Below are 27,354 nucleotides of genomic sequence, written 5' to 3' on the forward strand. Positions count from 1 at the left end.
TAGGAATTGAACCCAGGGCTTCACATGCTCCGTGACTGAGCTACATCCCTTATCCCTTTTTATTTTATTTTGAAATAGGGTCTCAAATAAGTGGCCCAGGCTGGCCTTGAACTTGTGTTTCTCCTGCCTCCGCATCCTAAGCAATTGAGATTAGAAACATACAGCACACCACATTCAGCCTCAACGTTTTTTTTGTTTTTTTTTAACATTTTGTTTTGTTTTCTTTTTTTGTACCAGGAATTGAACCCAAAGGTACTTAACTACTGAGTCACATTCCCAGCCCCCCACCCTTTTTTTTAATATTTTGTTTTAGTTGTAGTTGGACACACACCTTTATTTTATAATTTGTTTAGAGACAAAGTCTTACCTGAGTTGCTTAGAGCCTCACTAAATTCCTGAGGCTTGCTTTGAACTCATAATCTTGCCTCAGCCTCCCAAACTGCTGGGATTACAGGCATGAACCACACCAGCCTCAGTGTATTTTTGATAACTGAACCACAGCATTTATTCTATCCACCATTATTAATTCTTATTTTCAGTGTGTTCCCCTCCCTATTTTGGAGAATTTTTGCTTGTATCAGTTAAGAATTGTGTTCAGCTGCAAATACCAGAAACTTTGAAAAGAAGTTATTTAAACAACAGTAATTTATTTTTCTTATGTAAGAAGTAGTCTGGTAGTAGGCAATCTGCAGTGCTGTCACAGACCGAGACCTATGTCTATTTCCTCCTAGACATTATCAGAGTGTGCTAATCACCTCATGGTCAGAATATGGCTTCTCTGTCCACATACCTGTAGGAAGGAAGGAGAGAATACCAAAGAAAAACGGGACAGGATCTGTGTTATTATTAATTTATTATGTTACTTCAATTATATGATTCTGAAATGTTATATACAGTTTTAAAAGACATAAATGTCATTTAAGATTCTTAAGGGCTTCCTTATATCTGGACTTTTTCTTCATCTGAATAATTCTTTGAATTTGAGCAATTGAGATACTTTATGAAAGAAGTAGTCTTAGTTAATAATATTGCTCTTTTATACTTAACAGTGTGAATCACCACTGTTTTGCATCTGTGGGCCCTTTGCAGTACAGAACTACTGACCCTAAACAGGCCTTTTTTTTTTTTTTTTTTTTTTTTGCAACTTTTCTAATCCTATCACTGCAAGAAATTAGAGAGACTTCTGGCACCTAAAATAAAGTCTTACACTAACCTCTTCTGCTTTCAGTTTCAAAACCGATTTGATTCTGATGATTACTAAACCATGAAAGTATGGCCTATCCTCTGACATTTTCCTTTTCTCCAACCAAAATAAAAGGACAGAAAGGGCAATTATTCACAAACATAAAGAAAGTCATTTATGTAGAATTAAGGAAATTAACCATTCATCCCGTTCATTTTCCTTACCTAAGAGTTTGCTGAACTGTGAGCTTATTGTGATGCTGTGTCTGGACACTTTGCCCACTAAATGTTTTTCATCCTATATGTAGATCTTTCAAGGACAGCTTCTGACCACCCCACTTATAACCAAATGAGTAGAAATCCCAAGGATACCAACAACAAAAAAATATTGATTCTACTCTATTTGAAATAAATTATATATATATATAATTATTTTTATATATGTACATAAATGTATATACATTTATGTACATACACACACACACACACACACACACACATATAATATGTGTTACCCATCCCCATTATTTAAAAGAAGGGAGGACACCTCTGATATCTAACTTGTGCCTTCCACCTTTGCGGCAAGGCCCATGATAGGAAGGTGACATCTAGTGGTGGGCTTTTGGATGTACTGTTAGAGGGAAAAGCTTCACATAGATCTCTTTCCACATCTTGACCTTTCCCCAAGGTTCTCTTGCATAGGAGTCACCTTTAACAGCTTCCCAAGTTGTGAATTATAGATTTTACACAGTGCCCAAAGTGGAGGCTCCATTGTTTTTTATTATCAGTTTTGTGTGTTGTACAGTAAACTTGGAAGGGGGAAGTTCTGAAGTGCAGTGTTTTAAGCATTCTCCAAGAAAATCAGCAAAAAATGGAATACTAATCTATAAGTCATCTTCTACTCCTTTCATATGAAAACATCATTGGTACTCAATTTTATTACAGAATTCATTTTTAAATACATTAAGCAATGAAAACACTATATAGCATAGAGTTCAGGTCCTCAGGTATTCTCTTTTTAATACTTGATATTGTTTATAAATTTAATGGTGGTGTATATTATCATGGAGACATATAAACCACTCGTACATGGCAATGTATGTATCATAGAAACCACCAGCAAAAGTATAGGGTCTTGGGGCTGGGGATGTGGCTCAAGCGGTAGCGCGCTCGCCTGGCATGCGTGTGGCCCGGGTTCAATCCTCAGCACCACATACCAACAAAGATGTTGTGTCCACCGAGAACTAAAAAATAAATATTAAAAATTCTCTCTCTCTCTCTCCTCTCTCTCACTCTATCTTTAAAAAAAAAAAAAAAGTATAGGGTCTTCATAACCTGAATCTTTTCATTCTAGACTAGAAGTTGTGATCTCATCTTTTTGTGTAGGTACATATTAAAAGATCATAAAAGCAAAGTATCTATGAAAATTAGCAGTTCTTATATATTTGTTTTGTTAAAAGAGCTTCTTTATTGTAATTCTTTATTAATTTTCCCTTTTTTATTTTAGTGATTCCATACAGGTCAGTGATCATCCCAATCAAAAAGCTGAGCAATGCAATCATCACATCAAACCCCTGGATCTGTGTATCAGGAGAGCTGGGAGACACAGGAATAATGCAGATTCCCAAAAACCTCCTTGAGATGACTTTTGAGGTAGGGTCCAAGATACTTTTCTTAGCAAAAAAAAAAAGTATCATATTTAGTTCTACGGAAGGATTCTAGTTTGCTTTTTATCAGTTTTCTATGAATCTATAAAATAAAGGAATGTGGGAGCATACTGGATCATTTTTGTGATCATATGCTTATTGTTGTCTAAAGTATCTTACACTAATCTGTTCTGTATTTTAATTGTTGTTATTTTCATTGTTAAGCTCTATTTTTCTGCTATTTTATGATTCTTGGTACCTAACACAGAATGTGGCAAGCAGAGAACATTGGAATAAACGATCTCCTCCCTGCCACAACTTAACCATGTTTTGGCAAAAGGACCAGAGAGCTGACATCCATGCTTATGGATTTTAAACCACATAATGTCATTTATAGATCGATTTTTATCAAAATGCCTTGTTGCATAATAGTTTTCAGATCTCACCTAGTGAAGTATTTCCCAACATGGAAGTTGAATTTAGCATGTAGGAAGAAGATAGATAACTGTTCATATTTCAAGAGAGAAGTGGTACTGTGGGGAAAAGGGTACACTTGTACATTGCTGGTGGGACTGCAAATTGGTGCAGCCAATTTGGAAAGCAGTATGGAGATTCCTGGGAAAGCTGGGAATTGACCCAGCTATTATTGCCCTTCTCGGACTATTCCCTGAAGACCTTAAAAGAGCGTACTGTAGGGATACTGCTACATCGATGTTCATAGCAGCACAATTCACAATAGCTAGACTGTGGAACCAACCTAGATGCCCTTCAATAGATGAATGGATTAAAAAAATGTGGCACTCATACACAATGGAGAACTACGCAGCACTAAAAAATGACAAAATCATGGAATTTGCAGGGAAATGGATGGCACTAGAGCAGATTATGCTAAGTGAAGCTAGCCAATCCCTAAAAAACAAATGCCAAATGTCTTCTTTGATATAAGGAGAGCAACTAAGAACAAAGCAGAGAGGAAGAGCATGAGAAAAAGATTAACATTAAACAGGGAGAGAGGTGGGAGGGAAAGGGAGAGAGAAGGGAAATTGCATGGAAATGGAAGGAGACCCTCATTGTTATACAAAATTACATATAAGAGGATGTGAGGGGAAAGGAAAAAATAAACAAAACAAAACAAGGGAGAGAAATGAATTACAGTAGATGGGATAGAGAGAGAAGATGGGAGGGGAAGAGAGGGGAGGGGGGATAGTAGAGGATAGGAAAGGATAGTAGAGGATAGGAAAGCAGAATATAGCAGTCACTAGTATGGCAATATGTAAAAACGTGGATGTGTAACCGATGTGATACCGCAATCTGTATACGGGGTAAAAATGGGAGTTCATAACCCACTTGAATCAAATGTATGAAATATGATATGTCAAGAGCTTTGTAGTGTTTTGAACAACCAATAATAAAAAAAAGAGAGAGAGAGAGAAGTGGTACTACCTGCAAGCCCTGTTCTCGTGTCCTTTGGGGTCTAGGAATAGCAGTATCCACTCAGAATCGCAGTACTCACCCAAGATCTCATTTTGGCCTTATATATGTAGTGGACTCACAGTCATTTGTATATAAAAGGTTAAACCCTTGGCTTTTCTTCATCTACCAATTATGGGACATACGCTCCATTGTAAGTCCTATCTTGCTGTTTTCAAACACTCTCACTGTATCAATTCACTCTTTTCCATCTCTGCTGCATGAGTAATTCAAGGTACCATCCTCCCTCAGCTGACTCACTGTGACCCCTTCTCACTGAGATACAAAGAAATCAAATGCTTTTAAAACTCATAATTCTGATGTTTCTCTCTGACACATGTAGGGTCTATGATGCTTTTCTTATCAGATATTTAAAGTCTGGATTTATGCCAGTTGCAGTGGCATAATCCCAATAACTCAGGAGGTTAAGACAGAAGGATCACAATTGCGGGGCCAGCCTTAGCAACTTAGTGAGACCTGTCTCAAAATAAAAAATTTTAAAGAAGGCTGAGGATGTAGCCTAGTGATAAAGTGCTTCTGGGTTCAGTCCCCAGTAGTGCTAAAAAATAAAAATAAAAAAGTCAGAACTTAATTAGCTTTTATGTTTACAATTGCTATTGTCATTGCTTTATTTTACACTTGTCACAAAGGGTCAGTAAGGATGTTGATAACTGCAGTAGTTGCCCCCCCCTTTTTTTTATAGTTTCACTTTCTATTGTTTCAATTACCTGCAGTCAATCGGTCCAAAAATATTAAACAGAAAATCCCAGAGATAAATAATTCATAAGCTAATTTTGTTTGCTTGGGTATTTTTTAGTTAGGTTTTTTATTTTTGCTGTGCTAGGTTTCAAACCAAGGGCATTGCATATGCTAGGCTAGTGTTCTACCACTGAACTACACCCTACCCTATTAATAAGTTGAAAATTGTACACCATTCTGAGTAGCATGATGGAATGTTATGCTGTCCTGCTTAGGATGTAAATCATTCCATTGCCCAGTATATCCATGCCACCCACATATTACAAGTTATCAGATCAGCTATTGAGGTATTACAGTTGCTTACGTTCATGTAACCCTTACTTAATAATAGCCCCCATCACTCTCATACTAGTGATATAAGAATAGTGGTACAAAGAAGACACCAGGGCAGGAATGTTGAAGGACAGATTAACTATGGTACTATGTGGCAACTTTCCAGAGCATATAGGCAAAAACTTAGTAGAGATATAAAGTTTGGTACTATGGTAGTTTCAGATGCCCATTGAGAGTTTTAGAACGTATCTCTTGAGAATAAGGGAGGATTGCCGTATGCCTTATTATTTTTTTTTAATAAATAGCTTGAAAAAATTCTGGTAGATGAGGTTTGGGGTCAGTTCTGCCTTGGATTTTTGTTTTGTTTGTGGTATTGGAAGTCAAAACCAAAGCCTTGCTCATGCTAGGTTAGTACACTACCAATAACCTATATCCTCAGCTTCTGATTAAAAATAGGAAAATTGCTGGGCATAGTGGCTCACACCTATAATCCCAGCAGTTCGGAGGCTGAGGCAGGAAGATCACAAGTTCAAGGCCAGCCTCAGCAATTTAGTAAGGCTCTAAGCAACTTAGCAAGACCCTGTCTCAAAATAAAAAAGGCTGGGGATGTGACTCAGTGGGTAAGCACCCTTAGGTTCAATCCCATGTGCCCAAAAAAAAGAGAAAAAAAGCCAAGTATGGTATAACATACCTATAATCCCAACGAGTTAAGAAGTGAAGGCAGAAGGATCAAAAATTCTGTCTCAAATAATCAAAAGGGCTGGGAATGTAATTCAATGGTAGAATACCCCTGGATTTTATCGACAGTGCTAAATAAATAAATATAAGACATATCGGTAGTCAAGGCGGCTCACTCCTATAATCCCAGCTTCTTTGGAAGCCAAATCTGGAAGATTGTAAATTAAGGCCATATTAGGCAATAATGAGGTGCTGAGAGCCATTGCCAAGTAGGTATGACGCATTGTAATCCTTGCCAGCGTACCCCATGTTAAATGGACTTGCCTTGGAAATTTGCTGCGACCTTGCTTGTATGTTTGAGAAAGGTGACCCTGCCCAATGATTAGGGTGGATCCAGGATTAGGGTGTACCCTGCAGGAAGTATCCCCGTCCTTGGGTTTAGGGCGTGACAATAGGAGTTTTAGGGAAGTTGGAGGTTGAAGATTATTCCTGCTGGGAGTAGGGCGTGCCTGCTGCCTGAGTTCCCGCTGAGTTCTCCTGGAGAAAAATTATTTAGGACATGAATTGTGCGGGAGATTGGGAATTTCCCCTGAGCTTGTGTGGAGGCTGGTGTGAGATCGGGAATAAAGAATTGCTGTTTGAACCTACAAAGCTGTGTGGTGGCTCATGATCTTATGCCAAGCCAAGACATTGGCATTTGGCAATGAGGCCCATCCCCCCCAAAGTAAAGAAAAATAACAGTGTCAGAGATTTTTAAAATCTAGTTGATTTGCTAAGCTCTCTGTAAGCCAATTTAAATAGCACCATTTTCCCATTTCTTAAAATTTTCTCATCCTTCAAATCACTGTCTCAATGATATTTCCGGATTGCACAAATGAAAGTAACCGTTTCTTCCCCAGAGTTCTTTTAGTGCTTGTTTTTTCATTTTTAGTCTAGCACCTTGTACAGTCCACCTCATTTGATTGTCAGTGTCTATGTCTCCTATCTCATTGTACAAGGGCTCTGAGAGCAAGGAATACTTTATGGATATTCTTGTTTAGTGTGTAGCTTAACACATTGAACAGGGTAAGTCTCTGCAATTTTTAGATAAAACCAAAGTGCCACTGTTAAAGGTGAAAGAGAATGAGATGGAGTCAAATCCTAAATAACCTATGGTTCTGTCCCTACAGTGCCAGAACTTGGGGAAGCTCACCACTGTTCAAATTGGTCACGATAACTCAGGACTATTAGCCAAATGGCTAGTGGATTGTGTCATGGTCAGAAATGAAATTACAGGACATACATATAGGTAAGTAAATGGCCTTAAAAACTCAAAATTCTTTGCTTTGAGACTTATTTATTTATTTATTTATGCAATGCTAGGGATTGAACCCTGGGCCTCATACATGCTAGACGTGCACTTCACCATTGAGCTACATTCACAGCCAAAGCTCTTTAGATAGGGTTTGAAATTGTTTTCTTTCTAAAGATTTTCCCCTGCCTTCTGCATTATAATTCAATTTTTTGTTTTTTTTATGTAATATAAAATTACTCTTTAATAGTCCACGAGTTTTGAAAAGATTGGCATAACTAAAAAAAAAAAAAAAAGAAGGAAAAAAGGAATTTTTTAAATAATTTTGATAAGGGGGCTCGGGTTGTGGCTCAGTGGTATAGAGTGCTTGCCTTGCACATGTGAACCACTGGGTTCAATCCTCAGCACCACATAAAAATAAATAAACAAAATAAAGGTATTGTGTCCATCTACAACTAAAAAAAATTTTTGAAAAAATAATAATTTTGATAAGAGACAATCATCTCTTAAATTCTACCAATTACAGAATCTTAAGAGTAAACATTCTCCTTTTTTTTCCTCTTGTGATTTAACTCCCACATTCATTTTTAGTTTGAAAATATTCTTTCCACCTGGCATAATGGAGCATACCTGTAATCCCAGCAACTCTAGAGGCTAAAGCAGGAGGATCCCAGGTTCTAGGCCAGCCTCAGCAACTTAGTGAGGCCTTAAATAACTTAGTGAGACCCTGTCTCAAAACAAAAAATAAAGCTGGGCCCGGTGATACATGCCTGTAATCCCAGTGGCTAGATTCCCTTCAGTTGATGAATGGATAAAGAAAATGTGGTATATAGACATAATGGAATATTATTCAGCATTAAAAGAGAATAAAATCAGCCAGGTGTGGTGGCTCACACCTGTAATCTCAGCAACTTGGGAGACTGAAACAGGAGCATCATGAATTCAAAGCCAGCCTCAGCAACTGTAAGGTGCTAATAAGCAACTCAGTGAGATCTTGTATCTAATAAAATACAAATTGGGCTGGGGTGTAGCTCAGTGGTTGAGTGCCCCTGAGTTCAATCCCTGGTACCCACCCCACAAAAAAAGAATAAAACTATGGCGTTTGCAGGTTAAATTGATGGAGTTGGACAATATAATATTAAGTGAAGTTAGCCAATCCCAAAAAACCAAATGCCCAAATCTTTTCTCTGACATGAGGATGCTGATTCATAAGGGGGATGTGAGCAGAGCATGGAAGAAATAGATGAACTCTAGATAGGGCAGCGGAGAGGGAGAGGAAGAGAGGGTAGGAAAGGCAGTGGAATGAGATGGACATCATTACCCCAAGTACATGTATGAAGACACGAATGGTATGACTCTACATTGTGTACAACTAGAGATATGAAAAATTGTGCTATATCTGTGTACTACGAATTGAAATGCATTCTGATGTCATATATAACAAATTAAAATATTTTTAAAAAAAAAATACTTAACAGTAAGGGGGGTGTGGCTCAGTGGTAGTATGCTTGCCTAACATGCCCAAAGCCCTGGATTCAGAGCCTGGGATTACAAAAAAATGAAAAATACAATACTTAACTAGAAAAATGAAGCAAATGGCAAAATATTATGTCTGTGATAAGAAATATGGATGTCTAATATACCATTTTCCACTTTACTATATTTTTGAAATTTTCATAAATAAAGGCAACTCACAGGCTTTTTTGTTTTTGTGATGCTGGGGATTAAACCCAGGGCCTCAACGCATTTTAGGCAAGTGTTCAACCAATTAGGTCCATCCCCAGTTCACCCCAGAGACATTAAAATGATGAGCTTAATCCATGGTACCATTCCTAAACTCTAAGTAAAACAGTTTTTAAAAATTAATGATTGAGAAGTTTTTTTCTCCCCTCTCAGATTCCCATGTGGGCGGTGGCTAGGGAAAGGCATTGATGATGGGAGCCTGGAGAGAATTCTTATTGGAGAATTGATGACATCAGCATCAGATGAGGACCTGGTAAAACAGTGTCGGACTCCACCCCAGCAGAAATCACCAACCACAGCTAGGAGACTGAGCATCACTTCCCTAACAGGAAAAACTGCCAGTAAGTAATTTGATTTGTTTGTTTGTTTGGTACCAGGATTGAAACCAGGGACTCCACCTTAGCCCCATCCCCAGCCCTTTTTTATATTTTATTTAGAGACAGGGTCTCACTAAGTTGCTTGGGGCCTCGCTAAATTGCTCAGGAGCACTCAATCTTTTTTTTTTCCTAGCGTGCTTTACATGTTGCAGGCTTCATGTGGTGATTTCACCAAAAAAAAAAAAAAAAAAGTGGGGGGTGCTGGGGTTGTGGCTAAGTTGTAGAGAGCTTGCCTAGCATGCATGAGGCACTGAGTTCAATCCCCAGCTCCACATAAAAAATGAACAAATAAAATAAAGGTATTGTGTCCACTTACAACTAAAAAAATATTTTTAAACAAAGATTGCATTAATGAATTATAACAAAGAGAGTAAGAAAGAGGCAAATTGGGCTGGGGATGTGGCTCAAGCGGTATCGCGCTCGCCTAGCATGCGTGCGGCCCGGGTTCGATCCTCAGCAGCACCACATACCAACAAAGATGTTGTGTCCGCCAAGAACTAAGAAAAAAATAAATAAATGTTAAAATTCTCTCTCTCTCTCTCTGTCCCCCTCTGTCTCTCACTCTCTCTTTAAAAAAAAAAAAAAAAAAAGAAGCAAATTAATTTGGGAAAAAGGACTTTAAAAAGGAGAAGAGAAATTAGGGGTGTAGCTCAGTGGTAGAGCATGTACTTAGCGAGTACAAGACCCTGGATTTAATCCCCAACTCCAAAAAATAATTGACTTATTTAATTTAATTCAAAAGTAGATTTCAGCGCTAGGAAAGTAGCACAATGGTAGAATGCTTGCCTAGCATTCATAAGGTCCTCGGTTTTATCCCCAACATTGCCCAGCACTGTACCCTATCCCCCATAAAATATATGTATAAAAACTAGATTTCACTTCCATCCAAATTTATTGCAGTTCTGAATCAGGCCAATTTCATAGTTTAACTGTTTTGTTTGGTTTTGTTGGTACTGGGTACTGAATCCAGGGCTGCTCTACCACTGAGCTAGGTCTCCAGCCCTTTTTATTTTTCATTTTGAGATAAGGTCTTGCTAAGTTGCTTAGGCTACCCTGTAACTTGTGATTTTTCTTCTACCTCACCCCAAATTCTGGGATTACAGGTGTAAACTACCACACCTACCATTATTTCTCAGTTTCACTCATATTTTCTTTACTTGTTCAATAAGCCCAAATTTTTAAATAATTCAAGACTCAGAGATGGATTGGATAGCAGGGTATTTTTTTCACAAGATATGCAAGGTGATATTCAGAGAACTTGAAAGTTTTAAATCCATCAAAATACTACTGATTGCTGGGATTGTGGCTCAGCGGTAGAGTGCTGGCCTAGCACATGTGAGGCCCTGTGTTCAATCCTCAGCACCTCATAAAAATAAATAAGGATATTGTGTCCAACTACATCTAAAAAATATTTTTAAAAAATACTACTGATTAGTGTAGGGCTGTTTTAGAATGAATAAGACAATATTTAAAAGAAAATATTCAGAGAAAGGTAAAAGTGGGGAGGGAAAAAAATGCTGGTTAGAAAAACTACTAGTAGCTGGAGAGATCACAGTACCAGTCTTCAATCATAAGACATTGCCAGTTCAACATTTTTTTTTTTTTTTTAGTTTTGATGGACACAGTACCTTTATTTTACTTATTTATTTTTACATGGTGCTGAGGATCGAACCCAGTGCCTCATAGGTGTGAGGTAAGCACTCTGCCACTGAGCCACAATCCCAGCCCAGTTCAACAATTTTTATGCACTGGTAAAAACTTACCAGTTTAGGAAAAACTTACTTGAATTTTACCTAAAGGACTGGGCTGTTTAAAAAAAAAAAAATCCTGGTGCCAGGGTTGTGACTCAGTGGTAGAGCACTTGCCTAGCATGTGTGAGACACTGGATTCATCCCTGGCACCACATAAAAATAAACAAATAAAATAAAGGTATTGTGTCCATCTACAATTAAAGAAATATTTTTTGGGGGGACTGGGGATGTGGCTCAAGCGGTAGCGCGCTCGCCTAGCATTCGTGCGGCCCGGGTTCGATCCTCAGCAGCACCACATACCAACAAAGATGTTGTGTCCGCCGAGAACTAAGAAAAAATAAATAAATGTTAAAATTCTCTCTCTCTCTCTCTCTCTCTCTCTATCCCCCTCTCTCACTCTCTCTAAAAAAAAAAAAAAAAAAAATATTTTTTAAAAATCCTCCAGCAGTATGAACTAAGACTCTTAAACAATACAGTACACAGTGTTTTCCCTTATAGTGAAGTAAATAAATTAGATCTAATACTTAATCATTTTTCTCCTGTTACCTATTTCTGACACTTGATGAAATCTGTTACACTTTACTTTTCTTTTAATCATTCTTAGTACAGTGGATAACGACAGTTAAAGGTCCATTTAGACAGCTCACCAACCACACAAGTTCTTTTCTCTTCCTCCTTCTTCCCTCCCTTCACCATCACCCCCTTCTCCCTCTCTCTCGGCCTAGATGAGCATCTGCTGGCTTGGAAAATGAAGTAGACACAAACTTACTAGCCAGAAAGGGGAAGAGTCCTGAGCTTCCATTTGGGGTCCACAGGGAACCTAGGATTTCCACTTACTTTAAAACAACTGGTAAACTTCACTCCAGGTTAGCCATTCCAAGCCTCAGAAGCCTTAGCCTGGTTCCATTCAGGGGCTTAGAAATAAGTAGAATAAGGGAGCATATGAGGATTGATGATAGGGTCCATCCACATCTTACTCCTCAGATCTGAAGACTTATTATTAGCACTGGGTAGCAGGCATCATGTTAGGTGGTTTACACCTAATATCTCGTTAGTTTTTCCAGTAAGGTATATATATTTCTATTTTTTAGTTGAAAGAGTCAAACTCACAGAAAGTTAGACACTTGGCTTGGGTTATAAATTGCAGGGTAAGGCTGGGGTTTGCTTTAGGGATCAATTTCTTGAGTTCTTTTTCATTGTGCCAAGATACCTCCCACTTGGGTAGACTGTTCAGAGGTAAGTTTCATGGAGTCCCTGGCAGAGTCAGCCTGGTCTTGTGGTGTTTGCTGCAGAGATGGACATGGTTGATATCGCATGGTACTTGGATTTATTTTTCCTGCATGAGTATGCAACCCCTCTTCATTATTTTACAGAACCCAATGCTGGACAGATCCAAGAAGGAATTGGAGAAGCTGTGAACAATATTGTGAAACATTTTCATAAACCTGAAAAAGAGGTATTATGGGCTTTATAACCTCATATAGTGGAAGTTTTAAAGCCATTTTTATATGTGATACATAAAGCAATATGTGGTACCTTAATTTTCGCTTGTAAGCTTTTTAATAGCTACAAAAACATGCTTCCTATAGCTACCCTCAGCATTTTCTTGTTTCTTTGGTGGTTTTCTAAGCATAGAGGCAACAGTTTTTCTTTTAACACTATGTGTTATGCTTCATAGAGAGGAAGCCTCACGGTTTTGCTTTGTGGAGAAAATGGCCTGGTTGCAGCACTTGAACAAGTCTTCCACCATGGGTTCAAATCCGCCCGAATCTTTCACAAGAATGTCTTCATCTGGGATTTCGTAGGTAAATTAAGCAGATATATGTTATAATGCAATTGAAATGTTTCTTAGAAAATTCAGAGATCCAAGAATTTGAATAAAGGTTAGTAATAAAGGAGTCTATTTTTAAAAATAAATATTAAATAAGCACTGTCTTTGTTCTTCATCATTCAACAAACATTTATAGTACATACAATATGCCAAACACTGCTCTAGATGCTCGAGAGATATATCAGTAAACACAACAGAAATTCCTAAAGTTGACAAATTTTTGTTTCTGATGGGGATGAGAGAACAGACAATATATAAAATCTTTAGGAAATATATAATTCATATGGTATATAGAAGTTGATTTTTCATTTGGGAAAAATTGAGCTGGGTCAAAGAAAGTGACTTTTGGGCTGGGACCTCAAGAAGGTGACAAACTGAGCCATATGAATATCTGGTGGAAATAACTGCCAGCACAGAGGCCCCTACTTGGAAGTGTGGCCTTTTCATGGAACTACAAGAAGACCAGAGAGAGAGTAGGAAATTTGTGAAGGAAGTGGGGTATTTACCTTCTAAGTCATTGGGAAAACCTTGGCCTTCATTCTGAAAGCCATTGGAAGACTTTAAGATGAAGAGTGACATCATATAATTTATAAACACACACCAATGTATGTATTTTTCTTTTCCTTTTTTTCTGACACTGGGGATTGAATCAGGGCCTCATACAGTCTAGGCACATACTGAACCACATCCCCAGACTTTTTTTTTTTTTTTTTTTTTTGGAGACAGGGTCCCACTAAATTGCCCAGGCTGAACTTAAATCTGTAGCCCTCCTGCCCCAGCCTCCCAAATAGCTGGGATTACTGGTGTGCACTACCACATCCAGCTAATTTATTTATTTTTTTTTTTTTAAGGACTTTTCTAGGGCTGGAGTTGTGGCTCAGTGGTGGAGCACTTGCCTGCATGTGTGAGGCATTGGGTTCAATTCTCACCACCACACATAAATAAATAAAATAAAGTCCATCAACAACTAAAAAAAAAAAAGGAGTTCTCTAGTTCTGAGCAGTCCAGTATGGTAAGCCAGTAGCCATACATGGATATTTAAACTTAGATTGACTTAATTTAAATTAAATTTAAAATTTGCTTTTTTAGTTTTACTGACCATATTCCAAATACTTGGTAGCCACACACGTTTAGTAGCAACCAAATTGGGCCTTGTAGATATAGAACATTTCTGTTCTTACAGAAAGTTCTGTTGGAATGTGCTGCTCTAGCCTGCTAACATTTGTGATCTTTCTTTTGGTATGCAGTTTCTCTAGAATTCCCAGTTTCTTTAAAGGAGCAGTTAATCATTTTGTGTTTTATAAATAAGGCCTAGATAAAGCAGTGACTGATTTCACCTAACTCAGAATTTTCAGGCCTTTAAAGAAAGGAAAATGACAGAACTAAGCCCAAGAGTGATTTTTACTTTTTTTCTTTCTGGTCCTGACTCCGATGTGTAGATCTACAACTATCTTCCTCAGGTTTACTCAGTCAGGTCTATTTCAAGGAACTTGTGCAAAGTGTCAAGCAGCCATTCCAGAACAAAAGCCACCATCTTTTTTTCCCGCCTAATTAATTATACATGACGGTAAAATGCATTTTGACACACTGTACACAAATGCAGCACAATTTCTCCTTTCTCTGGCTGAACATGGTGCAGAGTCACACCAGTTCTGTAATCATACATGTACCAGGGTAGTAATGTGTGTCTCTTTCCACCGTCCTTCCCATCCCCACAACCCCTCCCCTCCCCTCACTCCCCTCTGGTCCAGAAGGCACCATGTTTTTTTTTTTTTTTTTTGGCACTTGTAGATGGACAGCATCAGCATGCCTTTATTTTTATTTTATTTTTATTTTTGTTTATTTTTAAGGTGCTGGGGATTGAACCCAGTGCCTCACACGTGCAAGGCAAGTGTTCAACCACTGAGCTACAGCCCCAACCCTAGAAGGCAGCATCTTAATGATCGTTCTATCATAGACTACTGAAAACTTCCAGTTTTATAAGATTCTATTTTTCTGTTTTGCCAATTTCTTTTTATGGAGATATTTTTATTAAAGTAAACTTTCTAAGCTTTTAGAAAATAAATTACAGTTTTGATTAGAAAATAAATTTCTGGGAAATTAGAATTATTATACATTGCTGGTAGGAATAAAAAAATGGTTTAGCCAATATGAAAAAAAATTCTGGGAATATATTGTTCTACCATAAAATGTGAACTTCTGAAATTTATTTTGAAACCAATGATAAGGTAATGATTTTGGCTTTGGGACTGGCTATGATACAAAGCCTTATTAGTGTTTCCAGAATAAATTAAATGATGAGTCTATAGATCAAGGTTTTTTTTTTTTTTTTTTAAACTAAGGGATCTACAAATCTGACCCTGACATTCAGCTTTTTTTTTTTAAGCGAGAGAGAGAGAGAGAGAGAGAATGAATTTTTTAATATTTATTTATTTATTTATTTATTTTTATTTTTCGGCAGTCACAACATCTTTGTATGTGGTGCTGAGGATTGAACCCCGGCCGCACACATGCCAGGCGAGCGCGCTACCGCTTGAGCCACATCCCCAGCCCTAGATCAAGTATTAACTCTGTTGTGAATGTGATTCTGCTTTGTTTCCACAGAGAAAGCGGTTACCTATTTTGAAACCCTAGACCAGATTCTGGACAATGAAGATGATGTTCTTATCCACAAATCATCCTGCAAAACATTCTGCCACTATGTAAATGCTATTAATACTGCACCCAGAAACATTGGGAAGGATGGCAAATTCCAGATTTTAGTTTGCCTTGGAACACGGTATAAAACCAGTTTTTTACTTTCCTTGTGTTTGTTACATGTTGAACAGGAGTCCAGAAAGGGTTAGACCAGATCATGTTGAGTTTCTATCATTTCAGTTTCTAATTATGAAACTAATTTTCTGGGTATGCTCCTATTATTTCACTACTACCACCACATGAAGTAGCAACTGATCTCCCTATTCTGAAGGTGAGAAAATAGGAAATAAGCACAGATAAGTTAGCACACTTTTCCAAAGTCACACAGCAAGAAAGGAAAGCCAGGATTCACATCCAGTCCCGTGCTATAGCCCAGATTCTCAGCTTTTTTTCTGTACTGGCTCCAGAGATAAGTAAATAGATAAGTCATACATGTGTATTTATTCTGTAGACCTTATGTGATACACCACCATATTGCTATGAATATAATAATATTGTGGGATCCTTGTTATATAAATGTCATCTTTTGGGGCAGGAGAGAGGTACTGGGATTGAGCTCAGAGGTACTCAACCACTAAGCCACATTTCCAGCCCTATTTTGTATTTTAGAGACATGGTCTCGCTGAGTTGCTTACCGCCTCAATATTGCAGAGGCTGACTTTGAACTCCGAATCCTCCTGCCTCAGCCTCTTGAGCTGCTGGGATTACAAGCATGTACTATTGTGCCTGGTTCATCTTCTCTTTAAGACTATTCCCTAGCTAGGTGTGGTGGTGCATTCCCATAATCCCAGGGACTCTGGAGGTGGAGGCAAAAGGATTGCAAGTTCAAAGCCTGCCTCAGCAATTTAGCATTAAGCCACTCAGTGAGACCCTTTCTCTAATAAAATACAAAATAGAGCTGGGGATTTGGCTCAGTAATTGAGTGCCCCTGAGTTTAATCCCTGGTACCCCCCCCCCCAAAAAAAAAAAAGGACTATATCCACCCATTCATTTATTCATTCATCTTTGTGATACTGGGCATTGAACCAACGAGTGCTCTACTACTGACCTATAATCCCTAGCCCTTTTTTATTTTTTATTTTTGAGAAAGAATCTCACTAAGTTACCAAAGTGGTCCTCAAACTTGCTGTCCTAGTCTCAGCCCTCTGAGTTGATGGGCTTACAAATGTCAGTCACCATACCAGCTTCCTACTCCTTTGTTTTATTTTATTGCATTAATGAGAATTAAACTTGGCCTTGCATGTGCTAGACACATGTTCTACCACTGAGCTCCACACCCAGCCCTACTGGTAGCTTTGTTTTTTGAAAATGACACATAGGGGGTGGGCATCATGGTGTGTGCCTGTAATCTCAGCAACTCCGGAAGTAGAGGCAGGAGGATCACAAGTACCTGGCTAGCCTCAGCAATTTAGCAATATCCTTAGCAACTTAGAGAGGCTCTGTCTCAAAATTTAAAAAAATAAATAAAAAGGGCTGAGGGTATTTTAAAGTTATTGGTGTAATTTTTGTTTTCTCACAAACATTGAGAGCCCCAATTTGAGATTGAGAATGGCTAGTTATGGTCTCGCATGTCATAGAAAGATATGTTGAGGGTGCTCAGTGAAGATACTCTAACCAATTGCCAGTGTCAGGTGTGATTGGAAACAATGGAAGATATGAGACAGTGTCATAATGAAACAGCAGTTAACATAAGAAAGTTCTGTATTTCTTAATAAAACGGGTCCAATTTCAGCTGTCTTTAAAATTTTTCTTGAGTATGATCTTTATCTATTTTTATCTTTGTACTGTTATGATTTATTTGATCAATGCAAACCCTCTTTGGGGTTATAAAATCTACTTACGTTTTTTTACTTCAGTTTTGCTTCCCAAGGTAAGTTTGTTGGTTTTTTGTTTTTAAAGAAAATCCCTACTATTTAATATAGTCTGTCTTCCCAAACGGTCAGTATATTCTAGGAGGCTTTTGCCACAGAATAGTACCCTTGTTTAAAAAAAAAAAAAAAAAAAAGACATAGGAAATTATTTTGGTACTGGGGATTAAATCCAGGTAGGCTTTGTCATTGAAATATATCCCCACCCCTTTTTTTATTTTTATTTGAGACTAAATTGCCCAGGCTAGACTTGAATTTACTAATTTCTTGCCTCTGTATCCCATATACCTGGAATTACAGGCATCTGCCAACAGCCCGGCCCCCAACCTCTTTTTAAAAAGGTGGTAAATGGTGTTTGGGAATATAGTTCAGTTAGTAGAATGCTTGCCTTGCATGTACAAGGCCCTGGGTTCAATCTCCAACACCACAAAAAAAAAAAAAAAGTGGTAAAAGCATGCCAGCTAGGTGGCACACACCTGTAATCCCAATGGTTCTGGATGCTGAGGCAGGAGAATCACAAGTTTGAAACCAGCCTTAGTAACTTGTCAAGACCCTAAGCAACTTAACAATACCGTCTCTCAAAATAAAAAATATCAAAAAGGCTGAGAATGTGACTCAGTGGTAAAGTGTCCCTAAATTTAATCACTGGTACCCCAAAAAAGGTGGAAAAATCAGAGAATTTCTTTAATGTGTGTAGACTTTCTGATGTACTTTTAGAATCTAGTGGATTTTCCTATTCGCTTTGTGCTCTGATTACAACCTTTCTATCAGTGAATCTCCTCCACCTTCTTGGTTTTGGTTTCCTCTCTGTTGACCTCAAAGCTTGGCTGGAGATTGCACTGTTCAGCCCCACCTTCCCAAATGAAAGCACCAATATGTCTATTGTTGTGCAGTGAGGCTCTCTCTTGGTACTAAGAAATCATTTCTGTTTCGGTCTGTAGAGATCACCTGCTGCCTCAGTGGATTCCATTGTTAGCTGAGTGTCCTGCCATCACTCGAATGTATGAGGAGAGTGCACTTCTGCGAGATCGCATGACCGTCAACTCCCTCATCCGAATTCTGCAAACAATTCAGGACTTCACCATAGTATTGGAAGGATCACTCATCAAAGGAGTGGATGTGTAAACCAACTGTCCAGAAATTCTCAGTCCAAACCTCTGAATTCTGAACCTTCTCCCAACTATGGGGACAGACTTAGACTTGTCTGACAGTAGTGAGTCACGCAGGGGGCAACCCAGTGTATGTCCCAATTTGAAGGATCTTTACTCTGCAGACAAGGCAATGCTGTATTGTAGTTCATTTGAACCTGGAATTTAGTATAAAATAGAGTATTTTCATGTGTTAGATGTGTGTAAATATGCTATCTTCTTGAAGAAATTATATTACTCTAATAAGATACTTTTCTTAGATTGAAAATTCCTGTGATTTAAAATAAGTAGTTTAAAAATGTTGGGGGTTAGGGGGAAGAGTGGTGCTAGTCAGGAAGAAGCCAGTAAACATGTAAATATGGTGCAACCCTGTTGGGCTTTTTTTTTTTTTTTTTTTTTTTCTCCTGTAGGTATCACAAAGGAACCCAGAATGCATTGTATGTGGTAGCCATCCATCCTGTGTTGATCCTTTGTATAGTGAATGTATGCCATTTTACCTACTGTGGGATAATCCTCACTTGTATATTTTAAGTTATAAACCACTTTATGCTTATGCATTTAAATTGAGTCACTTTTCCAGCCTTTTGGAAAAAAAAAAAAATCAGTTGGCACAAGGTAAAGATATAATTCAAGCATTTTCTTTTTCCTGATACTGGGGATTTTGTATCCAGGGGCACATAACCTTTCTGCCATGTCCCCAACCCTTTTTATTATTTTTTTTTTTTTGAAAGTACTCACTAAATTGCTGAGGCTAGCCTCGAACTTTTATTCCTCCTGCCTCATCCTTCTGAGTCCCTTGGATTATACGCATGCCCCCCACCAACCCCTCCCCAGTTAATTCAAGTATTTTAAATACCAGACACTGGGAACTTGGCTGAACTGGAAAGAAACACAGGAAGCCCTGAGAAGTGTGTTAAAATTATGGGATTATAACTTCTTTGCACTTTGGAAAGATTAGCCTAGACTAACTTCATTCTTGGCATTTTTATTCTTGTTATTTGAGGTACTTTAGGAAGATATGAATTTCAGAGTTTAGCCTCATAGTTATAAGTACTACAAACAGCAACTTGATTCTGCACTTTAATTTGTCCATCTAAACTCTGCAGTGGTCCTTTACATCTTAAGGATAATCAGCTCTGTCTGTTAGGTTCCAGCCACCCCCTCTGCATGCCCATCCCCCTTCAGGAAATGGAAGGAATGTCTAAGAAGGAGGAGGGCACTGGGTGGCTTGGAATGTTTTTGTGAAAGTATTTGTTGACCATGATAATGCAAATAACAGAACGGGAGAGAAAGAATGAACCCTTTCTGGGTGTTTCAGGGCAAGCTTTCTGTTCTTTTGTAAGAAGGGGCAATAATGTAAAACAACTGGCCTAGAGGAGCACAGATTGACAAAATGGAAATGAAACAAGAAACAAGAGGCAGCAGTTTTGAAAGACCAGACTTGTGAGTAACTTTACAATTTGATTGTTTATAAAAATGTTAAGTAAATGTAGTGTTAGGTAGTTACCTTAAGTCTTCATCTTCTGATAGGTCACCTAATTCTAATTAGAGAGTGGAACATTGTTAACAGGAAATTTGCCTCAGCAGACCTCCAGGTTTTATTCCCAACTGTGACTGCAAAGCCAAGCCATGGCTTCTTAGGATCCTTGTGCAACCTAAAGGTCCTGGGCTCTAGCCAACAGTGTTGTTCCCTTATTTCCTGGAGGAAGAAATTAGTGAAACAAGTGCCTCACTCCCTTTATCAAACACTGTATGCAGCTAAGAAACAGGCCCTTTTGTCATGTGACTTTATACTTAAAAAAAGGGTTGTTGAAGGCTTCACATGAAACCTAGGCAAAGGGCTTAAGAAAGTGGTTCTGGGGCTGGGGTTGTGCCTCAGTGATAGAGTGCTCACTTAGCACATGCAACACCCTGGGTTCAATCCTTAGCACCAAATAAAAATAAATAAATAAAATAAAGGTAACATGTTCAACTCCAAGTAAAAAAAAATTTTTTAAAAAAGAAGGTGGTTCTGGTTGACCTGGGTAGAAGAGAGAATGGTTTACTTTAAACTAAACTGTATCTACAATGGTATAGCTATCCTAGGGATATAGGAATTCTATTATTGAAGACATTCATAGCCTCTTTCACCTGTCTTCTACCATAGTGATCAGAAATTATAGATGGCCCAATCCAGGGTTTCATTCTTGTTTTGGGAGGTGGGTACCAGGGTTGAACTCAGGGGCACTCAACCACTGAGCCACATCCCCAGCTCTATTTTGTGTTTTATTTAGAGACAGGATCTCACTGAGTTGCTTATCGCCTCCCTTTTGCTGAGGCTGGCTTTGAACTTTTGATCCTCCTGCCTCAGCCTCCGGAGCCACTGGGATTATAGGTGTGCACCACTATGCCAAGCACAGGGTTTCATTCTTGTTACCTTTTCCATAAGACCATGCTTCTGAAATACCAAAATATATACATACATACACACACATACACAAGTTATGAGTAAAGTTTCATCCCACTTTGTTGTATAGTATGACTATAACAGTAGAATTACTAAAATTTCAGCTTTTCAGGAAGCTGAGGCAGGGGGATGACAAGTTTGAGTCCAGCCTGGGTGGACTGTACCAAATCCCTGTCTCAAAAAAATAAAAAAATAATAAAGGGCTGGGGATGTAGCTCAGTGGTAGAGTATACCTGGGCTCAATCCCTAGTACCAAAGGAAAAAAAAGAAAGAAAACAAGAGAAGAATAGGGGGAGAACCAATTTCAAAAACCATAAATCCTCTTGGCTAGGTGCAGTAGTCACCTCAGAGCACCTGCGCTTGTCCCTGGGGCATAGCCTTTGCTGTACACACTTGGGCCACTTGTGATCTACTTGAATGGCCCATAGCCCATTCTTTTGAATATTCTCAGAATAAATTAATAATTAGAAACAGCATAAAGTCCCTACAATCCAAGTTTGATGAATAAAAAGAATGATTCTGCTGATGGAGTCGTCTAGTACAATTATAAAGAAATAAAACTCAGGTGGCTTATGACTGTCTCTGAGTTAATCCCAAAATGTTTTGAGCACACCAGTAAGCAGAATTCACTGAATAAATGAGTTGAGTTGTTTTTTGTTTGTTTGCTTGTTTGTTTTGTAGGAGGGGTTGAACTCAGAGGTACTTGCTTTACCACCAAGCTATATCCCCAGTCCTTTCAGTCCTTTTTATTTTTTATTTTAAGGCAGGATCTCACTAAATTGTTTAGGGCTGAATTAAGTTGTTGAGGCTGGCTTTGAATTTGGGATCCTCTTGCCTCAGCCTCCAGAGTTGCTGGGATTATAAGTGTACGCCACTGCACTCATTCACCCTGACTTTTGGAATGATCATATCCATTTAGAGATATCCTTTCTGCTATGTTAACTTTTTAAAAAATATTTTTAGTTGTAGATGGACATAATACCTTTATTTTTTTAGTGCCAGTGATTGAACTCAGGGGCACTCAACCACTGAGCCACATCCCCAGCCCTATTTTGTGTTTTATTTAGAGACAGAGTCTCACTGAGTTGCTTGGCACCTCACTTTTTTGCTGGGGCTGACTTTGAACTCAAGATTTTCCTGCCTCAGCCTCCCGAGCCACTGAGGTTACAGGGTGCGCCACAACTCTGGCTATTTTATACTTATTTTTATGTGGTGATGAGGATCAAATCCAGTGCCTCACCCATACTAGGCAAGTGCTCTATTTCTGAGCTACAACCCCAGCCTTGCTATGTTAATTTTAAAATTAGTATATTGCTTTAGAATCATACTATAAAGTAAATAAAAATAAATTTTCTATTTGCTTTTTCCCCCTCCAAATAAAATTAAATGCCTGGGGCCATAATTAAGATTTTCAAATAACAGTGGCTTTGGAAGAAATTATTTAAAACTTAAATTGCCTTGGCTGGCAGTGTAGCTCAGTGTTAGAGCACTTGCCCAGCAGGCTTGAAGCCATGAGTTCCATCCCCAATACAGAAAAAGAAAAAAGAAAAATGACTGGCACTCAAGTATGAGGTGGTATAAAAGAGCTCTAGGTGGGAAAAGTAGGCTGCTAAGAATGAAAGCCTCCCAACTATTGCCCTCCACATATGTCCCACTGGAAGAGTGAGTTTGGTAGAAGAGACCTAAAATTTGCAAAGATTTAGCTTTCCCTCTAAAAACTTTTAAAATATTCTTTTTAGTTGTAGATTGACACAATACCTTTATTTTATTTATTTATGTGGTTCTGTGGATTGAACCCAGTGCCTATCACACATGCTAGGTAAGTACTCGAACACTGATCCATAACTACAGCCCCTCCCTCTAAAATTTCTTATAAATGTCCCCAACTTTTTTTTGGTAACTGTTATTTACATTAACATGACTTTTTTCTTTTTATTTTTTTTTCTATTTTTTTTTTATAATTTTTAAAAATATTTATTTTTAGTTGTAGGTGGACACAGTACCTTTATTTTATTTCTATGTGGTGCTGAGGACCGAACCCAGTGCCTCACACATGCCAGGTGAGCACTCTACCCCTTGAACCACAATCCCAGCCCCTCTTTTTTATAATTTTAATGAAGTTCTGTCACACTGTATAAATGATGTAGGGGAAAAACTGAATTGCTCATACTTCCTTTTTTGGCAACAAAGCCTTGTATGCAGGTGTAAGTGAAAAAGAGAGGTTATGATTATATATGACAACTTATGTGTAGTATATTATTGATACCCTAAGGTGTTTTGAAACATGAGGCAATAATTGAGGACCTCAAATTCCCAGGGAAATATCTGTTTGCTTTGGGAGTGCAGCTCTTCATAATGAAATATCTTTTATTAAGAATTATGTGTTTTTTTCCAATAGATTTTTCATTTAGGGAACTGTGAGTATTTTCTGTCAAGTTTACAGATATTAGTCTATCCTTTTCACAAATGTTGAGAGGACAATCTGAACCTTAGCTACTTACATTTCAGTATTAACACAACTTCATTGATTGAGAATGGGTCTTGAGTTCTCGATTTTTGTGAAGTGAATCCTATTTCCAAGTTGTCTGTGTCCTTTGAATTCCTGTAACAGATGAATTTATTCATTACCATTTAACATAAATCAGAAAGAATGACAAGCTACTGAGTTCCTTATTTCTGTTAAAATGGGATTATAAATCTGTTGAATTAAATGAATACAAGCTTTTTGAAAAGATCATTGTTGCAGTATGATCAAAAGTTCAAAGGAGGGGGCTGGGAATATAGCTTGGTTGGAAGAGTGCTTGTCTCACATGCACAAGGCCCTGGGTTCAATCCCCAGCACCACACACACACACACACACACACACACACACACACACAAAAGAGAGACAGTCCAAGGAGAGACTGGGGTGCAACTCAGTGGTACAGTGCTGTGCATGCCTAGCATGCACAAGGCCCCACATTCAATCTTACTAATAATGAAAGAGTTCAAGGAGAACTTTACCCTCCCAAATTTATTAGAGCTAATTACCCCTTAAGGAAGACATAAAAATTGGCTTCAAAAAGGCTTGAAGATATTAATACCAGAGTGAAAAAAGTTCACCAAATAAAATTTTTCCTCTTAGGGTCCAACATACCTTAGGTTATGTAGGAGGGAATCATGCTTGGTCCAGTTACCTGGATGTATATAGGTGTTAGACCCAGTCTTCATCTAAACACCAACTTTTGTTGACAGTAGAGAAGTATATTAAGGAGATTCTATTGTCAATCAGATGAGGGAGTGGAACAAAAAAAAAATTCCCATGTTACACTTGAACCATGTATAAATGTACCCTGTATATTTTTTTAATTACCATTTCTGTATTTAAATTATATTGTTTCCCTTTGTATTGTTAACAGAGTGTATCAGAACTGGATATTTCTTTATTTCTCATCTGGACATGATATAACACTTAAAAAAGAGTATTGTGATATTAAGCACTTTAACATATCAGGCAAACTGACATGGGTTTTTCAGATTTTGAAGTACATTTAAATATGACTTTTCATGCTTTGTTCTTTACAAATAAAACTGTGGGGTTGATAATTGGTTTTGCTTCATCATTGGAGAATCTTACTAAATGTTTCATAGGGCAAAAGACTTCAAAAATAAAAACAATCACCATTACATAGTTTTAAAAAAAAAATCTGCTGGACACTTGCTGGACACTTGTTTATCTAGAATGGGTGAGGGAAAATTGAACTGAAAAATCAAGTCTTGGGGGGAATTATATTAAGCCTTCAACTGATTACACCCACATTGTGGAGGGTAACCTGCTTTACTTGAACTTTCAAGTCCACCTTTCCACCCCCTAACCCCCAGTGTTAGAGATTGAACCCAGGAGTGCTTAACAGTAACCTACATCCCTGGCCCTTTTTATTTAAATGAGACAGGTACTCACTTAAGTTGCCTAGGCTGTCTTTGAATTTGCAATCCTCCTTCTTCGGCCTCCCAAATTACTGGGATTACACGTGTATACCACTGTGCCTGGCAAATCCACCAATTTAAATGTTTGTGTCATTCAGATAAAACCAACTTTCAGGCCATGATGGTACATGTGTATAATCCCAGCAATTTGGGAAATGAGGCAGGAGGAGAAAGTTTAAGACCAGCCTCTGCAATTTATTTATTTGTTTTTTAATTGATTTTTGTTTTTATTTTATTTTATTAGTTAAACATGACAGTACAAGTCATTTTGAGGTAATTATACAGTCATGAAATATATCTTATTCTAACTGGGTAGTCTGCAATTTAGCAAAGCCCCCAGCAGTTTAGTGAGACCCTGTCTCATAATTTAAAAAGAAGTCTGGGGATGTAGCTTAGTGGTAAAGCACTGCTAGATTCAATCCCCAGTACCTCCCCCAAAAGTAAATAAATAAAATAAAAACTTCTCAGTAACATCTAGATTAATGTTTTACCAAATATGTGGGCATCTTGTTGATATATAAGATTAACTATTGCAAATAATACCAAATTGAAATAATGGAGGATTTGCTGTCAAGTAATTTAAAAAAACATAAAAATAGCATATATAGGAGGCAACTACAAACCTAAGGGCTGAAGCAAAACCATCTAGAAGAGGTCTTCCCTTTCAGGTTGAGCCAAATTTTATTAGGTCACAACTGTGGCTCAGTGAACAACAGAGTTTATTGAAAAGTTGTATCCAAGAGACTTGTTTACAATTTTCCCTCAATACCTAGGAAGTATCCAAAGAGTGGTGACATACTCTAGAATTTTCTGAGAAACCACTGGAGGAGATTCCAGAGAAGGTGTCCAAGGAGAGAGGTGCTATCCCAGGAAAAGTGCAGTCATCTCGAGGGTGTGGGGCAATGGCTGGAGATGTAGCAATGGCTGTTGTGCCTGAGCCCCCCCAACCCCAGTTTAATCATCAGCACCAAAAAAAAAAGGTACTGGGTAAGGCTGGCTGTTGACTATCACTAGAGCTAGAAACTGCCTGCTGTAGGAACCTGTGGAGGGGAGTAAACCAGCATCAGGAAGAAAAGCTCCTCCCCAAGTGCCTTTGCAGTGCAGTCTACTGACAAAGGTCATCCTCACACCAGCTGGCAAACAGACGTGTTCACAATAGGGTCTAGCTCTGTCATTCCTAAGCAGATAATGAAGAGTAGATTTTAGACCTTAGAGGTGATAAGTGGGTAATGCCAAAAATGGATTAGTTTTGTACAATTATGAAGGAAACAAGGAAGAAAAAAATTGCAGGAGGGGAATATGAGAAGCTAAGACAAATGTCTCCAAAAAGTTATGAGGCAGTAGTTTAGGTTACAGACACTACCATGTTTCTTTGAACTTGGTCCAGATATGTACAATTTTCATCACTACCCTTTAAAATATTAGTTAATTGCAGTTAAGGTGAGAAGGATTTTGTCATCTAATGGATAAGACCACAATAATAGCAATGGAAATGGTGAAGTGTTGAGTTTGGGTATATGTTGAAACTAGAGCCATAGAATTTCCTGAGGGATTGTGGGGAACTAAGAAACAAAGGTCAAGAATGAGTCTAAGAGCTGGTAGTAGTGTCACACACTGGCACATGCCTATAATCTTACTGATTTGGGAGGCTGAGGCAGGAGAATCTCAAGTTTCAGGCCAGCCTCAGCAATTTAGATCCTGCCCAAAATAAAATGAAAATGGCCGGGGATGTAGCTCAATGGTAAAGCATCCTTGGGTCAATCCCCAGTGCTTAAAAATAATGAATAAATAAATGAAAGAAGAGAGCTGGGATATGCTTCAGCAAAGATGCACTTGCCTAGCATGAACAAAGCCTTGAGTTCAATAGCACGACAAAAATAAAGGAAAGACCATGTAGGTCAAAGACAAATGTTGACAGTGACCTGTAACGTAATATTTTATATGATTCTTCTAATTCTTTATCCTGGTATACACTATACTTTGATTAAAATAGATATTGTAACCTAGATGGAGGAATTAATCTGGGCTGCAAAGTCTAAAAATAAGTCACTCAAATTAGAGCTGGCATGTGGACCAAATGTTCCCTATTCTCCAATATAATGTAATCCTGAGGTCTATCATTTTCTTACCTATAGCTTATACTCTTAAATGTCTCAAACCTTCCCAAAGCCAGGCCTAGAGGTATATATCTATAGTCCCCAGCTACCCTGGAGACTGAGGTAGGAGG

General features: G+C 38.1%; 1 protein-coding gene across 4 annotated transcripts in view; it reads left to right on the forward strand.

Moving 5' to 3' along the window:
• The window catches only part of Dennd5b (DENN domain containing 5B), a 184,838-nt gene extending 160,092 nt beyond the window's left edge, over window positions 1–24,746 (forward strand). For all 4 annotated transcript variants that reach the window (XM_078014938.1, XM_078014935.1, XM_078014937.1 and 1 more), the window contains 7 exons: window positions 2,690–2,835; window positions 7,178–7,296; window positions 9,196–9,383; window positions 12,544–12,626; window positions 12,849–12,975; window positions 15,606–15,780; window positions 18,508–24,746. In XM_078014938.1, the coding sequence (XP_077871064.1) occupies window positions 2,690–2,835; window positions 7,178–7,296; window positions 9,196–9,383; window positions 12,544–12,626; window positions 12,849–12,975; window positions 15,606–15,780; window positions 18,508–18,691 (1,022 nt within the window). In that variant the 3' untranslated portion in view covers window positions 18,692–24,746. The remainder of the gene's footprint in view (window positions 1–2,689; window positions 2,836–7,177; window positions 7,297–9,195; window positions 9,384–12,543; window positions 12,627–12,848; window positions 12,976–15,605; window positions 15,781–18,507) is intronic.
• The last annotated feature ends 2,608 nt before the right edge of the window (window positions 24,747–27,354 follow it).

The sequence above is a fragment of the Ictidomys tridecemlineatus genome, chromosome 6 (genome assembly GCF_052094955.1).
Source record: "Ictidomys tridecemlineatus isolate mIctTri1 chromosome 6, mIctTri1.hap1, whole genome shotgun sequence".
NCBI lineage: Eukaryota > Metazoa > Chordata > Mammalia > Rodentia > Sciuridae > Ictidomys > Ictidomys tridecemlineatus.